The 23,825-nt window shown below is 33.4% G+C and overlaps 1 protein-coding gene across 1 annotated transcript in view; it reads right to left on the reverse strand.

Annotated features, from left to right (window-relative positions):
- Positions 1-23,825, reverse strand: part of LOC143238980 (NT-3 growth factor receptor-like) — a 72,100-nt gene that overhangs the window by 36,103 nt on the left and 12,172 nt on the right. Inside the window, exons 2-7 of the mRNA XM_076479669.1 lie at positions 14,381-14,455; positions 10,963-11,034; positions 10,492-10,566; positions 6,465-6,634; positions 3,520-3,837; positions 2,347-2,520 (exon numbers count right to left, since the gene is read on the reverse strand). Of these exons, the coding sequence (XP_076335784.1) occupies positions 2,347-2,520; positions 3,520-3,837; positions 6,465-6,634; positions 10,492-10,566; positions 10,963-11,034; positions 14,381-14,455 (884 nt within the window). The remainder of the gene's footprint in view (positions 1-2,346; positions 2,521-3,519; positions 3,838-6,464; positions 6,635-10,491; positions 10,567-10,962; positions 11,035-14,380; positions 14,456-23,825) is intronic.

The following is a 23,825-nucleotide window of genomic DNA, read 5'->3' on the forward strand; positions in this document are numbered from 1 at the left end:
TTAAAAGACGAACAATCCGATATCAAGGTTTTGCAACAACAACACTACTTAAAACTATAGAACTACTGTTCTATAGGTATGCTACAATAGAGCTGTTTCTGTAGGATTCATAGTTTATTTTGATTATAGAGCTACTAGATGTGTGGTCAAGTCACGCAGTATAAATGATCGGTATTTTTAAACTTACAGAATTTATGTTTTCACACCTACACAATCATTATCTTTACGCTTACACAGTTTACGTTTTCACGTTTACACAATCAGAATATTAAAACTTACACAGTTTCTGTTTTCACGTTTAGACAATCATTATCTTTACGCTTACACAGTTTACGTTTTCACGTTTACACAATCAGAATATTTAAACTTACACAGTTTAACTTTTCACGTTTACACAATCAGTATCTTTACTTATCAAGTCGGATTATTTCATCGTACACAGTGCATATGCCATTATTAAAACAAAGACGATTTTCTTCATACTTTGTATTACAGTCAAGCAGCTACTAGTGACTGAAACGTGACTATACTATTGACAATATAACACAAATAATAATGGAACCAGACTCAATACTATTTAACAAATGCTAAAGAAAGTTCAGAATGCTGACTTCTAAAAGGAACAGAATGTTGGTCTTCTTTGTCTTTAGTTGGTAGATTTCTATATAGGGAAAAAATATTTCAAACGTGGAAACCTCTCACTGAGTGCTTGTTTTCTATCAACCGAGTTTCTTAAGCTGTTTTAACAATATCCTCTTATATGACAAAATTAGATTTTACCTGTTAACAATAGACTTTTAGTATGTCAAATTGTATGCAAATAATGAATAATAAACATTGGAGAACATTTTTACTGCTATTTTTAATTTGATCTTTCGCCAAAGTTTACTTGAGAACGCATGTCTTTAGTACTTATTTCATATAAATTAGTTGTTTAAAATGTTAATTTATTACTGAATTTAATCCAAAACTCAAGTATTATGTACATACATGATACACAAAGTGTGACAGTTTTGAACATGTACTCCCTATGAATCTAAATAAAACTCAGTAATACGTATATATTGACCTAAAATAATATTTCGTTAGAGTTTCCCTCGTGTATTAATACCAGCCACGAATAAAAACAATTTAGTAAAGTAACTCAGGTTTGAATCTCATTTCAACAACTTAGTCGGCATTGACGTTCGCACAGAATCTTTATGATATAGTTTGTCTAATGTTTTAAGTTGAATATGAAGCCGTTTAATTCCAAAAGTAACAAAATAATTGCGACATAAAAATTCTTATTTTTATTTAACAGCTACTTTCATGACCTGAGATAAGAACCGAAACGTTTGCCTCGTGACTAGATGTTGAAACACATAAATTTTCGAGAACTGTTCTTTAATGAAAATAGCATGCTCATTAAGTTCTGCCATGTACAAGCTTCATGAGACCACCATGCGTTAAAAAAAAGGACGTTCTATGGAATTCAATTCACATTCTTAGCACAAGTAAACTTCTTATTGCACATTATATTTAAAGAGTAAGACGCGAGTCAGGGTTGACAACGATTTGTGATTTTTTTTATTTTAATAAGGGGGATAAGCCTTTGTTTTAGAATTTACTAATACGAAATTGTTTTGGCCTTTACACACACACATATATATATATAAAGTTCCATATATCATATATGTGTATAAAATAGATTGAGAATGCACTAAAAATGCAGTGAATCGATCGAAAAAAATTCAATTTCCTTACTATATGTATAGTACAAATTGTTCTCCGAGAAGTGGTACCTAACCTGAAACAGTGTTTTTAGAGGAGGATAAGGGATAGAGTTTATTTACACGGAGTAAATGGTTATTCCTGAATCTTAGATAAATATAATATGAGTTAATCATCACTAGCTTTGGTGGTCATTATGTCAACTGTTTCAGAAAATCTTTCTGGCTGTGAGCTCTAACTGTTGGAAAGGAAATGACCTATACCTGATTGAACTGTTCATCACGTGTGTCAAGGGTTAGTTTATGAAATATGAATATTAAAAAAAAAACAATTCTAGTCTGTAGTTAGGACACAATTAGAAGTAAAAGGATAGAATAATTTAAAATATGAATGTCAAGAAACACGCATTATCGAACGTTTCATGAATTTGCAATGACATTCTAGAGGTTAATGAAAAGACGTGTTAACTACAGGTATACAAATTTATGTGCACTGTGACATCTCAAATTTAGATACAATATTAAGCGTATAATATCCTTATATATGTATACCCAAGTCAACCTTTTAAAATGTATTCATATAAATCTTCTCACTCAAATAACAAACACAAATAATAAACGTTTGCTGATTCACCTGCTATCCTGTAGTGGTCTAAATAAGTAAGTGTTTCTTTGAGATTATTAGAAAAATCCAATGGTTCGTTACTGAACAACCAGGATCGAGTAGGCTGAGGTGAACCAGTGACTTCAAAATCAATTCTCCAGTAGAATCCACGACCTGTCCTTAAAACCTTGATCCTAGGCGGTGCTAAAAACAGTAAACGATGTTAGTTGGTAGGAGAAAACAAAATGTATATGTTTCAGCCAAAGTGTGATTCCCATTTGAAAATCAATTACGTTGATATTGTTTGCTTCTCAATCAAATTATCTGGGGATATGATGAGCTAGAGGATATTTACTTGGCATCTCTAAGTTTCATGTACAGAAAGAGAGCATTCTAGGAAAGAAACACACTAGAGAAATTAATGTTTAATCCAGGACAATGTTATACTTAAGGAACTATTGTTTAGATACGGTTGGATTCAGGGTACTAGTGTTTAAACACGAATCTAAGGAACTATTGTTTAGACATGAGAAAGATTAGATTAATGGTACCAGCGTTTAAACACCAAGTATATTAGACTTAAGGAAGTATTATTTAGACATAGGAATGATTGGACTGAAGATATCAGTGTTTAGTTATAAGACACGAAGAATATTTACATTTAACATAACAGTGTTGAAACATGAAGATTTGCATTTAAGATGCCGGTGTTTAAACATGAGAAGGTAAGCATCAAGGTACTGTTGTTTAAACATGAAGCATATAAGCTTCACGGAAAATTCTTAAGACAACGAAAATTATATTTCAGTAAAACTCTTCAAACTGTTATAACGAGTATGTCAAGTTTAATGTTACATTTTGTACAAGGAAAACGTTAAGTTCAATTTATCTTTTGTAAACAACAAAAAGGATTAGGGTCAAAGTGGCATGTTGATATAGAGACAAAGAAGGTATTAACTTTGAGCAGCCAAGTCTCCTAATCTAATTCATTCTGTTATTTATGTAAACAATGGTACCTTGAGCTTGGTCTCTTCATTTATTAGTTTTATTTTATTAGACAATTTGTATTCAATCTTTTTAATATGAAAGTTTTGTTGGTTTATTATTTGTATTCCCGTACATTATCTCTAACCACATTGACTTTACTCGGCTATTGACGTTTCAGTATAAATAAAGCAGGATGGAAGCTACTAATTAACCCACATCTTATCCTCAGATGAATAAAACTGGTTTTTCTTCCAACAATATTCTCTGCTGTACACAAAACCCGCCCGTTGTCCTCTGGGTCGGCTTCATGAAGATTTAGAATGACTGTAACATTTTCCTTGGTTAATGTGTCATTAAATTCTCCCTGGTCGGCTGCTTTACTTTGCCAAACCTCAATAGAATAATTTGAGTACAGTTTGCTAGTATTCCAGTAGACCGTTGGTGATGGATGACCTGTGGCTTCACAGACAAAGGATACTGTCTCGTTTTCGTAAACATCTACTTCTTTAGGGTACACTTCAATTTGAGGGAGGTCTGAAAAACATTAATTACAGTTTATGCTTTATTGTTGTTGTTTTTTTCCAAAACAAAACATATAACTCTTATTTTTCATTGGATCAAAAACTCGTCTTATATAGCCATAACTGTTTGAACCGTTTAAGTGTAATCTCATTGGACGGTTTCAAAATAAATTTCACAGTAACTCTGTCTGCTCTCGTAAAGCAACTACATAAACCTACCCGCATACTTTCATCACCTTATTTGGTATATCTGTGAAAATATTTTAATAAATGGCGTAAAGTTGTTTAAAATAAAAGACATCAAACATTATGTTATTGTGTTTTGCTAGTTGGTAATTTGTTAATATTAGTCACTACGTACAGGCTATGTGAAAACCTGTTCTGGTTGTTTTATAATTAACGATTTAATGGATGTGTGAGTGGATGGTGTTAATTGTGATGAAGAAAAAATCTGAACAACCATTTATGTCTGACATAAGCTTTAAACAAACGTAAAATCTAAACGTAAAAAGTGTTTTGTTAGTCATCCATTATTTTACCCAACGTGTAAGTGTTAGAGAACAATCACTTGTTTAACTTTTGTTCGTACTTTAATAAAGAATTCAAGTGAACTTACTATTCTTCCCTACCCCCGGCCTGGAGGGCTGGGTCATGGGTTTAAACTTCGTAATCAAATATGCTCGCTTTTTCTAAGGTGGAGACGTTATAATATGACGGTTAATCTTATTTTTCTTTCGTAAACGAGTAGTCCAAGAGTTAGCGGAGAGTTATGTTGACCAGCTGTTTTCCATATAGTTTACCACTCTACATAGGAGATGAATAAGGCACATAGCCCTTCAGTAGCTTTGTGCAAAATTCGCCTAACAAAAAAATCCCCCATCGATGGCTCAGCGGGAAACTAGAGGGTGTTTTGAACCCCACGGTGGTCAGAGAATCCACCGAGTAGATTTGTTATTATTTGTCTCTCTGAGACGGATAGCATGCTAAAAATGTTCAAATCATGACTTCAATGCGGGTATCCTTTCTTAAGCAAAATAACATTTGATAAATGTAACTTGCTGATATTTTTCCATTCGTATTTCGTCTTCATAAGACAAAAACAACAATACAAAATATTTGAAAAAACAGACATTTGCTGTTTAATATATAATTAATATATAATTACCGTTAATTTAATCGAATATTGGAACATTTAAAATTTAAACTTCAGCATGACGTGTAAGATGTATTATTTACTGAAAATGCTTTGAAGTTTTCACTAGGTTTCATAAATGCTTTCAATTGTATCAAAAACTTAGTCAAATAAAATATGAACAAAATGAATAAAACGCTGTATGATTCATAATTACGGGAAAATGAACACAAAAACCACAATTTTGTAATTGTAAGCACAAACTGATTTAAGTGCAGCTGAGCAGAAGAGTGGAAAACATTGTCACTGTCGTGTTTTCGTTTGTAACCATTTAGCTGTTTAAAAAGTTTGTGTTGAGGTATAATATAACGTTTTGGGACTTGTTGACCCATTTTGCTGTCCCATTTTATAAGCCAAACTAAAACTATTAAAAAAATTAAAGTCAACCCTTATCATTCGTCCATCTATCAAGCTTTCTTTTAAACTCACTCAATCTGACAATTTAACCTTTATCACTTTTACTAGCAACAAGTCTTGCACAATTGTATATCTGATAGTAAGAATTTCATAATTTCATATTTATTTAATCATATACTGTGATTTTGTGATAATTTCTAGCTTGGACTGGATAACCCGTTGCGCTAATAAGCAAACAGAACATAAAGAATGCGATTCCCTCTGTAATGAAGTAAACGTTAATACAAATCACTCTGATGTTAATCAACCCCCGCTAGTACAACGGAATGTCTACTGATTTACAACGCTAAAATCAGGGGTTCGATTTCCCTGGGTGGGCCCAGCAGATAGCCCGATGTGCTTTGCTATAAGAAAACACACACTAATGTTAATTGCAAGTCCAGTTTTAATATGTTAGGTAAATATCATCTTAATGTTACTTTTCTTTGCCTCTCAACACTAGTTTTACTGTAAAAATTCGAACGACTAAGAATATTGCAATAATTAGTTAAGCCCCCGGCACTCTAAACGCATCTTATATTTAATTAATATTTGAAACCATCAATGCGTGATGAAATTTCATAATTACAGAATTAAGGAAAACATGATGATATTTTTAGTAGCTAAACTATGATCGTAATGAAAATAAATGTTTGTGAAACGTACATTTATCTTTTTTTTTTAATTCTGCTTCTTGTAATATCCTCTGCATAATTTGTGTTCTTCAGTTATTTCAAGTTTTTTACAGACCTGACTTCTCTAACATAACGATATTTTGAAGTTTCTTCTCTTATTAATATTTGAAGATGGATTTTTAGAAACATGATTCAAAAGGTAAGATAACCATTTATAGCATGAGGAAATTCTTCTTCACATGCTCCCCGTTAGAACAGCGGTAAGTCTAAGGACTTACAACGCTAAAATTAGGGGCTCGATTCCCTCGGTGGACTCAGCAGATAGCCCTATGTGGCTTTCTTATAGGAAAACACAAGCACACACTTCTTTATAAAGGTATTTTAATTAACTAAATAAATCAATATAGGTAAACTTACCGCAACCATATATAGATATATTGGCTAGAGACCACTTGTTTTTTACGTTATTTTCTTCCGCACATGTGATTTGATCCCCCAAGGGTCCTAACATGCTAGGTGACTGATACATCTGGTGTTGGATCCATTTAGCGCTGCAGTTACAGATGATTGGGTTTCCTTTAATATTTCTGAAAAAAAAACAACATCAATATTAACTTTAAAATGTATTTTATGTGAGCTCTAAGCTTCACAAAATAGTGATGCACTATTAAATTAGTATCGGTTGAATTAAGATCTGTAATAATTAAATGTTACGGAAGAGAGATTAACCCTACCTCGATGCTTTCTATTATAAACACATTTCCATTTTGGTTTAGTGAACGCTATTTGGAAAATTAAGAACAAGTGGATATTATCACTAATATTTTATATGTATGACAACACAAACAAAATATAGATTTTAAAACCAACACGTTCACCAGAATTTATTAATCTGTCGAATTTTTCCCGACAAGTGTACTTGTTTTTTGGACTTTATGAACCTAGTATCTTGAAAAGCTTTAATAATGTGCCACATAAAACATAACATTTTAAACAACTGAGTAACGGTTAGTTAATCGGGAGGAAAAAAACAAAGGTTCTAATTAATAGATTGTTGTTTGTTTTTGAATTTCGCGCAAAGCTACAAGAGAGATCTCTGTGCTAGCCGTCCCTAATTTAGCAGTATAAGACTAGAGGGACGAGAACTAGTCCTCACCACTCACCGCTAACTCTTAGCCTACTCTTTTATCAACGATTGATCGCACATTATAACGCCCTTACAGCTGAAGGAGTGTTTAGTGTGACAGGAATTCGAAGCCGCGACCTTTGGATTACGAGTCGAGTATCTTAACCACCTGGCCCTGCCGGGCATCTAACTAATGGGGCTCATTCCAAAATATACTCTTGTTACGAGTGGGGTCTCAGAGACCTTAATTCTTTCCTTATTTGTGTTAATGATACTGATAGGGTATAAGGGGTAATTTAATAAAATGTGTGGGTGACTTTAAATTCTTTGGTACATCTAGACGTATTGACGATGTCCAAGTATTGCAAATTAACTTAGATAAACTTATAATCCAGACCAATATATATCATTTGACCTTTAATTATAGTAAATGTAAGGTAATGCATTTCGGTTATTATTATATGTATCACACATTTATACAGATTGAAACTCACTCAGTAGGGTAAATGTTATCTTACCATAATGGCAGATAAGTCACAGAGGTCAACAATCACAGCTCTGTTGTTACTGGTAAAGCTAATAATATTGTAATGTCTATTCATCGATATACTGAGAGGTTTAATTTCATGATAACGAGAAACCCAATTGAATTTAACAGGAAGATGACCCAAAAAGGTCGAAACGTTGTTCTGCACATTATTTTAATTAAAGTTTTAATACCCATACCAGCCGTCTTTAAAATACGGAGGTCTATTTGCTCTATAAAAATCTTCAGTAAGCTCTCACTCAGGCTTACTGTCTACAGTTTCGGTCTCCTTATTTAAGAAGAGATATTGGTTTATTGGAAAGGGTTAAGAGATATGCTACTAGTTTGATTCCAGATTAGTTTTATGGATAATGATTCAGATAACTCGTTTTATCTTTAGGAAAGAAAGGTAAGATGCTATTGAAGTTTGCAAAAGTACTTGGGAGATAGATATAGTAGAAGCCAGTGGTTTCTTTGTAATATATTATGAAGATAAAAGGAGAAGAAAACACAAGCTTAAGACTTGGAAAATACAACGTAGGTTCCAGTTTAGAAATGTTTATTTTTCTAACTCAGTGGTTGGATTATAGAATGAGTTGCCTTCGATAGTAGGTAGGGCTAGCATTTTGCAGGATTTAAGAAAAACAGAAAAGTTTATTTTATTTTTTCTACTTTTTCTTAACAAAGAACAGTCTTGAATGGTCGCTTGTCCAGAAATTATGAAAAATCACTCCAATGAAATGCATAACAAAGAAAATCAAGGGGCTCGAGTTTGTAATGACTTTTATTAATAGTCCTTTAAGCTAGTTTTGTGACGCAACCATGAGTTTCCAGAAATGTCACAGTGACGACTATTAAAAAAAATTCAGTAAATTATATTTACATACACATATATATATATCCTATAGAATCTAGAAATTCCGCAGTTTAACTGACCAATTGTTCTAATGACTAAATTATATTATCAAAACTAAATACTATCCTATGATGAATAATCTTGAAGACAATTTAAAGAGTGAGATGCAAATTCTGATAAGTTCCACAATAAAAGAATATTATTACGTCAAATTTAAGCTCACAGTCTCAATTTGGTATAATGCATGCTGAATAACTGTACTTAAGGCATAACGTAGTTGCTGTTAAGCGAAAAGCTACACAACTGGCTGGCTGTGCTCTGCTCACCGCGGATAGAGAAACATTATTATTAGCGCTATAATCATCGATGAGCCACCGGGGTCGTAGTTTTATGTAATTATGATAATAAGTTAGTAGTTCAAAATACTTGTGTATTTTCATAATAATCCAGGATTGCGAAGAGACCAAGGACGCTAGAAGCCATATACGTAAAATATAATATATTAAGCCCGACAAGGCTAGGTGGTTAGGGGCGCTTATCTCGCAACCTGATGATCGTGGGTTCGAATCCCGTCCCATCAAATAGGTGGCCCGGCATGACCAGGTGGTTAAGGCATTCGACTCGTAATCTGAGGGTCGCGGGTTCTAATCCCCACCACGCCAAACATGCTCGCCCTTTCAGCTGTGGGGACGGTATAATGTGACGGTCAATTCCACTATTCGTTGGTAAAAGAGTAGCCCAAGAATTGGCGGTGGATGATGATGACCAGCAGCTAAATTACGGACGGCTAGCGCAGATAGCACTCATTTTGCTTTGCGCGAAGTTAAAATCAAAACAATATATTAAAAATATCGTTGAATATATCTGCAAAATTCCATATATCAGTTTAAAGTGTATAACACAGTCCAATATTTATGCATCTGCTTTCATTGATTAAAGCAAAATTAAAATTCCTTTACTTAATTAAAAGCTTCGCCGTCTTTATCAGATGAACAAACTTATCGAGCCATATTGATTCGTTTGTTTGTTTTTTTCTTGCTTGAAGAAATTTCCCTGAATAACTCGCACCGAGCAATACATCTAAACAAACAGTCGACGGTTGTTCGAAGTAGATGCCCAAACCACGAATATTCTATCTCAGTTTAAAACTACACCTGAACAATCATGCCTGCATCTCGATCGATACTTGTGTTAAGAAATTATTAGCGTCAAATCAAGTTTCTGAGGACTAAACTAAAAGCCCACCGTTAGTACAGCGGTAAGTCTACGGATTTACCATTCTAAAATTAGGGGGTTTGATTCCCCTCGGTGGGCTCAGTAGATAGCTCGATGTGGCTTTGCTATAAGAAAACACAAACGCTAAGCTAAAATATACTTTGAAAAGTTACTTCAAAATGTCTACATACACATTAGTACCATATACTGCTACGAGAAAACACTGGCGTTTAACAAACTACTCGGAACATTTACTTAAGATTTAAATTAAAAATTCAGGCTTGGCATGGCCAGGTGGGTTAAAGTAATCTGAGGGTCCCGGGCTCGCATCCCCGTCGCGCCAAACATGCTCGCCCTTCCAGCCGTGGGGGCGTTATAATGTGACGGTCAATCCCACTATTCGTTGGTAAAAGAGTAGCCCAAGAGTTGGCGGTGGGTGATGATGACTAGTTGCCTTCCCTCTAGTCTTACACTGCAAAATTAGGGACGGCTAGCGCAGATAGCTCTCGAGTAGCTTTGCGCGAAATTCAAAAACAAAACAATTAAAACTCAACATTTTTAATGAACAATCACGACGTTTGAACAAGATATATGCCATATTAAACTTAAATTATTTATAAATGTTTATGCTTCAATGATATTCAAATATTATTCATAGATTTTACATATTTTCTTACTATATACATTAGAATAGAAACATAAAATTTGTACCAATACTTACATTTCAACAATCCTGAGTCCTTGCTCTAAGAAAATCTCCCATGGTAGATAGGATATGTTATTATTTTGAAGGTTTCTGTAAATAAAAATATGTGAAAAGAAATAACGTTTAGAAGACCAAAAGTGCATCGCTTTAGAGCAAACTTTTTTCAGATTTTTATTCTCGATACTGTTTATTACAGCTAGTTTACTTATTACATGGTTTAGTTCTCTTGTCTCTCCTTGTTATTGTTAAAAGGAATGTAGACTTATATTAATCGTATTACTGTTGCTACAGGATTACAAGCAATAGAAGTTATAGAACTCAAATAAAGAAAGAGGATAAGAACTATATGGAATGCTTGTTTACTCAATCATTGTTTATACCATAAGCACCACGTCAAAATAAATTATTTTTTCAAATTTCATGGTTTTATTAATAAAACTAATGCACTTCCAACTTGAACTAATCAGTATTATGGTAGGTACTTACACTTCTTTAAGCATCCTCAACTGGTTAAATGTTTGAGGAGAAAGATAGCGAAGGCTTGTGTTCTGTACAGTTCTGGAAATTCAAAGTATGAATAACGAATTAGAACTTAATTTGGTTGATCTCAATAAACCTTAAATTTTGTCAAGTAGTAAATGTTAAAGAAATAATTTTGTGCTAATAATCAAGTCTGAATAATTTAAGCATTCATATATCTTATATAATATTAGATTACGCTCGTGTAAGATTGTTCGTTTTTAAACGCAAAGCTAAGCAATGAGCCATTTTCACTGTGTCCACAGCGGATATTGAACCTCGATTTTTAGCATTATAAGCCCTTATGCGTATTGCTGATCCACCGAAAGGCCTTTAAAATAGCAAATGTCAAAGAAGAAATATGACCCAAACTAAGAGATTACTCTCATATAAAAAAACCTATTATAGTTTAAGTTTTGTATATTTTATTTGTTTGTTTAACCACACAGCTGCATAAGGTAATACTTGCCCTGTACCCATTACAAATCCTGAAACATTTAGATGTATGAGCACTTAATACTTGTCCTCCGCTGGTACAGCGGTAAGTCAACAGATTTACAACGCTAAAATCAGGAATTCTATTCCCCTCGGTAAACTCAGCAGATAGTCCGATGTGACTTTGCTATAAGAAAAACACACACCCTTAAGACTATTACTCAACAACAGGAAAGTGAACGTTTTTGGCAGACGAACAGATTTTCCAAAGCCAGTCCAAAACATTTGTTAATAATACGGTTTACAAATATAACAGAGTACAGAACTGAATGATTTTAATTCAATACAAAGATACACATTTCCAGCTTTTCTTCCGCCAAATAGGCAAAAGTAAAACACACGACAATATTTTTTACATGCTATTGTAGGTTTGAGCTTTGGTTTTTCTATGCTGTAAGGCTTAAAAAATACAAATAAAAAGTTACTACCCCATTTGAAAATATTTGGATAAACTTTAAACCTGGTATTCAGAATAAACATCCAAAAATGCAATTAATATTAACTACGTTTAACCGTATTAGAATTCTAAAAGTAATAAAGTGTTGTTGTCATCAAATTTACATTTCACTAACAGCCCGATGTGGCTTTGCTATAAGAAAAACACACACATTTTAATGATAATATAATATATTTCATTCACACCTAAAATAAAACGTTTTTCAATTAAGGTATTGAATTACTATTTTAATTAAAATAAGAGAAATTTCGCACTAGAATTATTTTATATATAGCACGTGATATCATATTTAATTAGTTTACATAGTTCTGTAAAAGACCAATTATTTAAAAACTGAATTCCATTTCAATTAATTTTCATATTTTAAATTTATCTGAATGTATGACGTAGCTGGCTATTACTTCTTACTTGTCGACATTACACGTCAACCAATACCTGCATATCTATCTATCATCTTAATTGTAGTGAAATTTTATAATTAACATGAACTAGAATTTCATTTGAGGATTAAATTTAATGGACAGAAACGTAGTGAAAGGGCACCACTGTTTTCTCATAATGCGTTGTGCTAATGTTTTGTGTTAGAGCTGTGTTATGTTTGGTCGAACAGTCATTAGTCAATAAACTAACAACGCTCACCGTATATAAATGACTGACGTATTGAAAATAAGTGTTATACGTGCAAAATGAACCAAAAATAGCTATGGTTGGTGAGGAAAGAAAGTGGCTGAGTTAGTAATAGGTCATGACGCACATAGTTTGGATAGCGACCATTTTATTTATTCTCTAAATTGGTTTGTTTTTGAATTTCGCCCAAAGCTACACGAGGGCTGTCTGCGCTAGTCATCCCTAATTTAGCAGTGTAAGATTAGATGGAAGGACATTAGTCATCACAACCCACCGCCAACTCCAACTCTTGGGCTAATCTTTTACCTATGAATAGTGGGATTCGCCCTCACATTATAACGCCACCACGGCTGAAAGAGCAAGCATTTTTGGTGTGACAGGAATTCGAAACCGCGACCATCAGCTTACAAGTCGAGCGCTCTAACAACCTGGCTATACAAGGCACACTTATAGAACGAAGTTGTGACATAAACTTGTGTTTAGATACACATAGGTGTACCTTGTATAAATCATGTCAGTAGAATAATCTTCATTTTTAGCCAATTAGCCATGCCGGGTCATCGCGTTTAGAGCCATATGTTTTATAACGAAATTGATTACGACTCGAATGCCTTAACCACCTGGTCATAACGGGCCGATTTTCTCTAAAGGATTTGATATGTATCTTACGAATGTTAACTAATCATGTATTAGATAGACCCTATAACTGCTGTTACCATTACTGACTACTTGATGTAATACCTACTATAGATACTATACACGCCATATAACTGTTATTGTGATTACTATGTATGCCTATACTGTACGTAATGTACTCAGCTTTAGACAACCCGAGTTACTTAGTTTATCCTGCTTTAGAGTTATCAGTGTAAATGTTTACTACGAATGCGATTCGTGTCATATATATATGTAAGGACTATGAATATTTAAACATTCTGTAGCTTTGTTACCGTTTCGCACAGTCATAGTATATGTAAGTATAGGTTAAGATAATAACATCAACGACTGTTATGAAATTTCAGATTTTTAGACTTTCCGCAATGATAGTTAGGCATAATGTAATGTGAACTTAGTTTTATAACCACACTTACACATGTAACCACAAGGTTGCAAACGTTTAGAAAATAAAATTGTGATCCATCAATCCTAGTTTGTGTTTATTTCTTATTTGGATTCCCGCTAGTAGAGCGGTAAATCTACGGATTTACAACCCTAAAATCATAGGTTCGATTACCCTCAGTGAACTCAGCAGATAGCTCGATGTGGCTTTGCTACAAAAAAAAATCATGCACAAACACACACACTTCTTATTTGCGTGTGTGTGCGTACAGTCACATATACAGGAGTGATAGAAGTGTGAGCATATATAGGTGCTTAGAATTATATTTCTTCAGGGACTTTCACAGTAGTGAGAATGGAAAACAGAAACTCAGTTAACTACTGATAAAAAAATTTGGAAATTTTTCTTTGTAACGCTTAATACAAAAAAAAACAATAGTATTTGATTATTTATTCGATTCATGAAATACAAGTTTACAAAGGGAGTTAAATTTTGTAGTTGTTATTTTGTACTATTTCATAGTTATTCCGGTTGGTTTTGTATATGAAATAACGAAAAGAACAAAACTAAAGCTGTTATTTGATACCACTATTAGAATACGTTTTTACCGACCCTTTAATAATTGATACAACAAATAACAAATAGTAACACTCACTAGTTAAACATATACCTTGCAGTTGCCAAAAGTTGTACAAAGATAAGTATAGTTTATTTAGATTCATTTCTCACTAATGGTATATACTTACAACCTCTCCACGTTTTGATAAATCTGCAGATCCCTGGTTGACAATCTTACCAGTCTTGGTTGATTCTCGATCTTTCTATAAAAAAAAAAAGGGTGGAGGGAAGAGACAGGATGTTCCTTCAAAACGTATTGTGTTTTTGTTATTAATAATTATACGAAACTATTACCACTAATTTTACTTATTTCTTTGCAATTTAGATGGGAAAACATGCACAAACTTGTTAACCACCTACAATCTTATTTACTTTTACAACTTGTTCAAGAAAAACACATTAATAGACAAAATGAAGCATGTTCCAAATAAAACCAATAAAAATATAAGCTTAGTTTGGTTCGAATTTCGCGCACAGCTACATAAGAGCTATCTGCGCTAGCCGTCCCTAATGTAGCAGTGTAAGACTAGAGGGAAGGCAGCTAGTCATCACCACCTACCGCTAACTCTTGGGCTACTCTTTCACCAACGAAAAGTGGGATTGACCGTCATATTACAATGCCCCCACGGCTGAAAGGACAAGCATGTTTGGTGTGACGGTAATTCGAACCCGCGACCCTCGAATTACAAGTCGAGTACCTTATCCACCTGGCCATGCCGGGTTTTAAAAGCTTAGGAAATGAAGAATAGTCAGACTCGTTTGCTTTCTTTTTAATTGTATTTTACTCTTATTGTTTTCTTTCACTAATAATATTAATTATATTCTGATTTTAAACGCTTTATGTCCTAAACAAACGAACTAGATGTTCTTGCTTTATGTCTGAGCATGGTTATCATGGCAAACAACCTTTAATACAAACCTAGCAGAAAACGTGCAGCAACTTTGAGATCATAAGTAATGAAGACTTCATTTAAGAGTCCACATTTATGTACCAACAATTTACTGGCCACATGACCTTGGCGATCCATAAACCATGGTCATCGGTCAACTCCAAGCTCAAAGAACGAAATTCATTATTTTCCCGACTTTCGTTCATCATATTTTCTAATTTAATTATTCGTATTACTCGGATAACGTGTAATGTTAATTATTAAACCAAAACATACTTTATCTTTTTACACATTCAGAACGTAAAGGATATTCAAATGTCTGAAACCGGAAGAACACGGGGATAAGGGATAGTAAACTTCTAGTTGGCCTATTCAGCTCGGCATGGCAAGGTGGTTAAGGCACTCGACTCGTAATTTGAGGGTCGCGGATTCGAATCCCCGTCCCACCAAACATGCTCGCCCTATCAGCTGTGGGGGCCTTATAATGCGCGGTCAATCCCACTATTTGTTGGTAAAAGAGTAACCCAAAAGTTGGTGGTGGATGGTGATGACTAGCTACCTTCCCTCTAGTCTTACACCGCAGAATTAGGGACGGCTAGCTGCAGATAGCCTTCTGTAGCTTTGCGCGAAATTCAAAAACAGACAAACTTCGTCTGTTCATTTTTTATCTGTATTGTAAAGAAGAAAACTGCCTTAAGAGGCGCTGATTTTTATACGTAGGTTTAAAAAGAAATGACATTCACGTTCTGCCCGTGACGTAAAACTGGCTGTGTTAAAATAATGATGTATTATTCCTGAAAATACACAATCGCTACTTTTTATAGTGCAAATGGTTATCTTACAAATGACTATCTTCTCGTGAAGAACAGCGAAAAAGAGAAGTTATTTTTAGTACGCAATAACGAATAAGAATGGAAAAGAACGGTTCAGCTGAACAAGAGAAAACAAGGTTGATGTTTCGTAGTTCTTTATCCTCGGAATTTTATGATACAGAGAAAGTATTGCTTTCAGCAGTCAACTACATTTAATGATGGATATCTTTATAGATCTAGAACAATGTGTATATGATTAGGGAATTGTTCGTGTCACAATTACATCCTATATTATTACTCTAGTTTCTGTAGGTGATGGGACTTATAATAGCAAAACCAACAGTAATAATAAATCAAATATTTTTGAGTAGTTACTCTAGCATTTAGCATCCAAAGTATGGGACCTCATTCTGATTAATTGCCTCATGAGAAGGGGAGAAGAATATGGGGGTAATGTCATCAAACAGGAAGAAGTTATAGTTCGTTATGGACGCGTTGCTAGACCTCCACAATAGTGTCGTAAGAGGGCGCGAAAACGTAAGAAGGGCTAACACTATATTTCGATATCAGACAGGTGACCATAATGTAATGGTACCAAAAGTCGAGAACTTATTTCTAAGCCACCACGAAAGGCAGCCATGACTCATACAAAACATATCATGTTAGTAATTAATCATTCCTGAAAAGTATACTTAACTATATTTCATTAAATCATTTATAATTCATCCGCCCTTAAAAGATGCTTAACGCTAATTAATTTTTAATAGTAAAAGGACAATGAATACTAGTTCACTAGTTGTTTAATCAATAATTATATCATCCTATCACGAAGTAGTGAATGTGTTTTTAAACAGCCATGACTCATATATGTCTCAACAAGAATATAATTAATCATTAATTTCATAGTTAATTAATTAAATCATCCCTAAAAAGGACGCTTAGCACTCATTAATTAAAACATTGATAATTCAATAATTTTTAATTAAATTGTCTTAAGAGAACGTTTAACATTAACTTGTTAACTTAATTATACTTAATTCATTAAATTATTTGAACTAAATTGTCTTGTTTGAATTTTACATAAATTTCACTGCGCAAGTACAACTTAACAAATTTTTCCATTTGTTGTGCGATGAAGGAGTCAATAGAGAAAATGACTCTTTTAATGTTCCTTTAACACATTTTAACAACATGCGAGTCACCCTAGCATGAAGAATAATTATTGTATATTATTTTAACATGTAAAAAAAATAAAATTTTATATAAAAATTATTTTGTTTCTTCCTTTAAACCTTTCGTTAAAAAAAACCCTCAGATTATCAGTGACTGACAAGTTCCTTTAAAACATTTGCAAAGTGTTGCTTTTAAAACACGTTTACTTTCAAAGTTTTATTAAAAAATTAGTTTTAAAACGTCCTTTATAAACTATATATTTCAGTTACTATGCTTTGTATAAATATGTTTATTAAATAAAAAAAAGCTACTATCCAATGAATTTTATTTACGATCTCCTCAACGTTCACTAACAAAAGACATCTTGCGGAACATAAACCCGGTCTTTAGAGAATAAACAGCTGATATAATTGAAAATACTAACAATGTGTTCTTATGTGTTTTTCAGTTTGCAATTACGTTATAACAACAAAGGATAAAAAATGAAAGAACGACAGGGATATATATACAGTGAAAAGCAAACTAAAGGAAGGTAAGTTATGTTAAAGCTCACTTCTAATGGATAAGTAGAAATAAGAGTAACTATATATTTATAGCTACATTTATTCACTTTAAAAAATATATTAGAAAGAAGATATTTAAATGCTTCATGTAAAGCGACACCCTCCTATCCTTATCGATTGAAGAGTTTTCAGACCTGAAGAGAAAGGATTTCTTGTGTAGTTATCTTTCTATATTCATGCTAAAATGGTAATCGCATAAAATAAAAGTAGCTCGTACTCATTGGTAAAGTATATTACAACAATATGCCTACTACCTAACTACTAAATTCAATAGGAAGATGCTCCATTGTTTCATAGGGCTTACAGTTTGACCAATATGTTTCGTTACCATAAGGTAGACTACATAAAATTTAGAAACGACTTAAGTGAATCTATTCCTCGACACCCTCAAAACTCCTCTAATCAATATCAAAAATTAAAATTTACATTATTGTTTTAATAGTTCCTTGTGTTTTTATAGCAATGATCAAATAAAACTATTCAGTCAAATTTGAATACCCCCCCCAAAAAAAAAACTTCTTAATTCCTATTGTGGGGGCTCCTCCTGACTCTTCTTGTTAATATTTTATATAGGGAGGTTTCGAACCCACGTGCAAAACATCAAATGTTTTCTCAAAAACTGTTGAAGAAGTCTTAAAAACCAAATAGTAATATAAAAATCACTATAAGGAATATTTTTTATTATTATTCTAAGAACATTATTTTTACAAGCTACTCATTGTCTAATTGAGTTTGGAAAGATGTTTGTTTTCTGAAGGTAAAACATTAAAAATAATGTGTTCAAAAAGAACAAGAAATTAGAATACGTGTGACATATTTCTCACAACGTAAGTATAGACTTTTTATACAATTATACTCTTCTCGCCAGCTACAGAAATTTAAACGTGTCATTTTGCTCTAATGTAAGCAAAAAACATATATCTATACTACTGTGTTTTCTATTTAGTCTTCAAAGAGTAAATTTAAAATAAACAACCAAACCTTCTACAGTACGTTTTCTCAATAAAGGCAATAACTAACATAACATTGACTTTGCTTGTGTTTAAAATTGAAATTCGCGAATACATGCAAACATAAGAAAAATGGCTGCAAACCAACGCACATATTCGTGCCCAGCAGACGACTCAAGAACGAAAGGTTATTCCGTGTCACTGCTATACCTAAAGTCCAATGTACGGTGAATGCTGTTTATTCATAAAACTATAGAAACTCTAATAAATTATAAGAATATCTAATAAAAAACTAACGAAAGTATAATTTAAAAAAGTAATGTCAATTATGGATTTTTTGTTTGAGGATAAGAATAAAACTACACAATGGGCCCTTTGGGCTCTGCCCCCAAGGGTGTCGAAAACCGGTTTCTAGCGGTATTAATCCACAGACATGCCGTTGCGCTAGCGAGGAACGTGAATTAAGGAAGCCGTCTGCTAAACACAATGAAAGTACACGGAGCAATTACAGGAAATACAGGAAACTGAAAGAAATGCCCTTCTCGTTAAGAGGTCGCCATAAAGCCAAACTTAGATACACCGATTTTTAGAAAAAGCTGTGTTTGCCTAATTATAATATATTGACTCCATTATCAATACTTTTGAAGAGCTAACCCCAGGGGCAAAAGTGATATCCCACTTATTTTAAAATATGAAACGACAAGTTTTTAAAGATTGTTCGTTAATACACCTGCAAAAACCGAATGATTTTAACTGGCACCAATAGAAAAATATTTATGCTGGTTAATTAAAATATATGTTAACTTCGTGTGCTGTACTATACTAACTACTAACTTCATACATATTTTAGTGGAACAAAAACGTTACCAGCTGTTCTTAGTCATAATCGTTATGAGCCAATGTTGACTCACAAATCGTGCTAAAACGAGAGGCTTTAGTACAAAGAAGAACGTCCAAGGTGGCGCTGTTGCATCAAAGCGATGTTTGAACGAGGCAGGTGTTGCTAAATATATAAACATTGTATTTTACCATACACACAAGAAAAAAAATACAACATTAAGCAAGAAGAGAAATTTGTGCCTGGAATGCGGCACAAGGTAAGGATACGAATATTCAGATGCTTATAAAATATTAAATAATTGCTAAAAATTACATTCGTTGTGAGCCCCCCTTCTGTTCAGCGGATCAACCGAATTGAAAAGGTTTCTTTTCAATTTAGAAATAAAAGTTCGAGCCCATAGATAAAAATTACGTTGGCTAATTTATCAAGAAGTGTTAATATATTTTTTCATATTCTACACTCACCAAACTTTTAAACAAGAATCAACCAGCGTATTATTTTAAAGTCCGCCGCTAGTACAGCGGTATGCCTTCGGATTTACAACGCTAATATCAGGGGTTCGATTACCCTCGGTGAGCTCAGCAGATAGCCCGATGTGACTTTGCTATAAGAAAATACATACACACATTATTTTAAATTGCCTACAGAACGAAACATTTCATTGGTTTTCCTTGTTTCCATTTCATTTTTTCAGTAGCTAATTTTAAGTCGTGTTTTTGAGGATTTTTATCTTTAGGAATCTATGTAATGTAATATCTTACAGCTAAAAAGAACTATTGTTTATAATGTAAAATTCCTGATAACCCGCTCTAGTATTAATATTTTCAAACGTACCTGAATTATTAGTTGAAGTATAAAAACCTTTTTATCATTTAATAACTGTTAACATGATATCAAATGTACATTTTTATTATTAATTAAAAAAACACACCAACTTGCATAGGGAATTTGTCAACTAATCCCATATCAGCATTTTACCACTCAACATCCTTAACATCACTTAATACTCAAAAACAGCAGTCATTTTTTTGTCCAAAGATTGTTTTTGTTTTTTTTTAATTTCGCGCAAAGCTACTCGAGAGCTATTTGCGCTAGCCGTCCCTAATTTTGCAGTGTAAGACTAGAGGGAAGGCAGCTAGTCATCACCACCCACCGCCAACTCTTGGGCTACACTTTTACCAACGAATAGTGGGATTGAGAGTTACATTATAACGCCCTCCGCGGCTGAAAGGGCGAGCATGTTTGGTGCGACAGGGATGCAAACCAACGACCCTCAAATTACGAGTTGCACGCCTTAATCCACCTGGCCAAAGATATCACTGCCTTTCAACAAGGCATGCGATGCACTTCGGTGTAGTCCTATACTTCGAAAATGTGGAGTATTATTAGAATCTGAGCGATATCATAAAATATTCACTTTGAGCTATGGGTGCGTTATAAGAGTGACAGTCAATCCCTCAACTTAAATAGTGAGCGGTATTGATGACTAAGTGTCTTTCTTCTAGCGAGCAGTTTAGAATTAGGGATGGAAACAGAGGATCTTAATAACTTTGCCATCAACACAAATTATTTCAACAAAAACTTAAAGAAAAAGTTAATCTTGATACTAGCATCTTTTTTAATATATAATTGAGTTTAATTTGAAAAACAAATTGAAAATACAAATTTTACGTCGAAAATGTGTCGGATGATTAGTTAAGCAAACATATGAACATGCTGAAACCTTGTATGATGGTAAAAGAGTAGCTCAAGAGTTGGTTTGGGGGTAAGTGGTGATGACTAGCTGTCTTCCCTCTGGTGTTACACTATTAAATTAAGAAGTGCTGGAGCAGCACCCTTCGCGTAGCTTTAAGCAAAATTCAAAAGCAAACAAACAAATAGAACAGAACGTAAATAGTAACGTATCAGCAACAAGTCAAGATGTTATATCGCCAAAATTAAGTAATTTGTACAGTTTTTAATTGTAATAAACTTTCTTATAAAGTTGTTGTTTTTAATTTCATACAAGTACAGGACACACAGTTTACACTTCCATATTAAATTATGTAGTATATATTTTTCAAACTCAGTAAACAAAAAGTTTCTTAGGCGCACTGTACTGGCACAAGAAATCACTAGACAAAAATGTTAATTATGACAAAAACAAACGAAAACGGCCTATTTACTTACTCATAATTCTAACATGCATCTAACTCAATACGGCTTTCTGATGATATATCAATATTGAAAATAAAATTAGTGTAACTTTTTTGCACTAACATTACCACCTTTATGTAAAATTTATACATAAAACTTAGTAAGGTGATGTCAATGAACAAAGGGAGTTTTCAAATAACATTTTGCCGTAGCAAACACATACACAACAAACAAACACATTAGCTTCCACCCAACCAGAATTGCACAAAATTATACGAAAAAAAATGGCTTTTTGATTTAGTTCCCCAAAAGAAAATTTTTTTATAACTGTTTGTGTTACCGATAAGAACAATATGGATTTTGGATAAGAATACACCTCAAAGCTCAAACTGCATGAGAAATGGCAAAGAAAGGAAACTGGATTTCTTCTACCGGAAACAAATAATAACCAGAATTTCAGGACCTGCTTTTAGTTAAATAATGTGTGTGTGTGTAACACCCTCGCCTACTCCAATAATTCTAGTTCTAAAATGGACAACCTTGATGGAAATTTAGTCATACCCTTTTCGTATTTGTGTGTATTGGTGAATATTGTTTTTGTGGTACAATATGATTAAACACAAGTCATAGGAAAATGTATTTAACAGACAACATAAAAACGGTCATGTATTCAAACTTCTAATACATTTATTTATCCCTACCATGACCATCATAGTAAGTAAAGTATTTACATACGTATAAATATCACATCCGAAAAATATCATGTTAGTTTTGCTGATTTTATCTGTGCAAACCATTCTTTATGCCCCCAATGGCACAACGGTATTTCTGCGGACTTATACTACTAGAAATGAGTTTCGATAACCGTGGTGGGCAGAGCACAGATAGCCCTTTGTGTATCTTTGTGCTTAAATACAAAACAAACGCACAAACCATTCTTCATAAATTGCTAACACTAAAAGAAAGACGATAGACAGTCACGTGGCATTTCATTGAAAATTAAACTATTATAATGCTGTAAAACAAAGAAGTATTGGAAACATTTTGTCTTCTGATACTTCATTGTAACAAAGTCCATTGTTTCTTTCAACACATACATCGGTCGAAAAAATTCTCAGTCATGAGCACTAGAATCCGAGGCAAGAGAAAACAAAAATTTGTTTTGATTTTAATATCCATCTGTTTCAACAGCACAGAAACACTTTACACAAGAGTACTATTACTTTTATCTTTGCTAGACTCATAATCTGAGGGTCGCGGGTTCGAATCCCCGTCGCATCAAACATACTCTTCATTTAGCCGTAGGGGCGTTATAATGTACGGTTAATATCATCATTCGTTGATAAAAGAGTAGCTCAAGAATTGGCGGAGGGTGGTGATGACTAGCTAGCTGCCTTACACTGCTACATTAGGAACGGCTAGCGTAAACAGGTTTTGTGCAGTTTTGCGCGAAATTTAAAAAAAAACAACTACGAATTTGTAGTTTTGTTCCCCTTAAACTACTGATATTTCGAAAATAGTAATAATAGTCTCATAAAGAATGTTCTCAGAGGTAGCCACTAGAGTGTAAAACTATTTAGCTAATACAAATTCCCGAAAGACTGACCCCAAAAGAAGATGGGATTAAGGTCGAATGAGGAAGGAAAGGATAAAACCGAAACAATTTTCTCAAAGCAATGCGTCTTGTAACTGGGAAACCTAATGAAGCTGAAATTACTTTATTCACAGATAAATGAGCATCTGAGGGTATGTTACACATTACCAAACATGCGATTCTACTGTGTCTGTACGCATCACTGAGTTTGGACGTTTTATTCGTGTGAGCACTTTCAGTCGAAACAATGTTTTGCTACTTTAGTTTGACAAAAGAGAGATTCATTGTTCGTGGCTATACAGAATCTTAATGCTAAGTTCCTCAGAAAATCAACAGTAAGTTTGCGGATTGACAAGGCTTACTTACACTCGACTTTCGTTTCACCATCGTGATAAAGCACAAAAATCTTAATATTTTAGCTTTACGATATAATAAACTTTCACCAAATTTTTTTCTAGTTTTGGAACATTTTACTGACTTATTTGTAAGCTAGAATGTCTTTTTTTTCTAAAGTAAAGTAAAAATTATTTGTAGATATTTTCTGTAAAATATTGTATTTATTATTAAAACCAAGCCACAAAACGATATTTTGTTGGGTTTTTTTCATATTAGTT

Source organism: Tachypleus tridentatus, chromosome 13 (assembly GCF_004210375.1).
Source record: "Tachypleus tridentatus isolate NWPU-2018 chromosome 13, ASM421037v1, whole genome shotgun sequence".
Taxonomy (NCBI): Eukaryota; Metazoa; Arthropoda; class Merostomata; order Xiphosura; family Limulidae; genus Tachypleus; species Tachypleus tridentatus.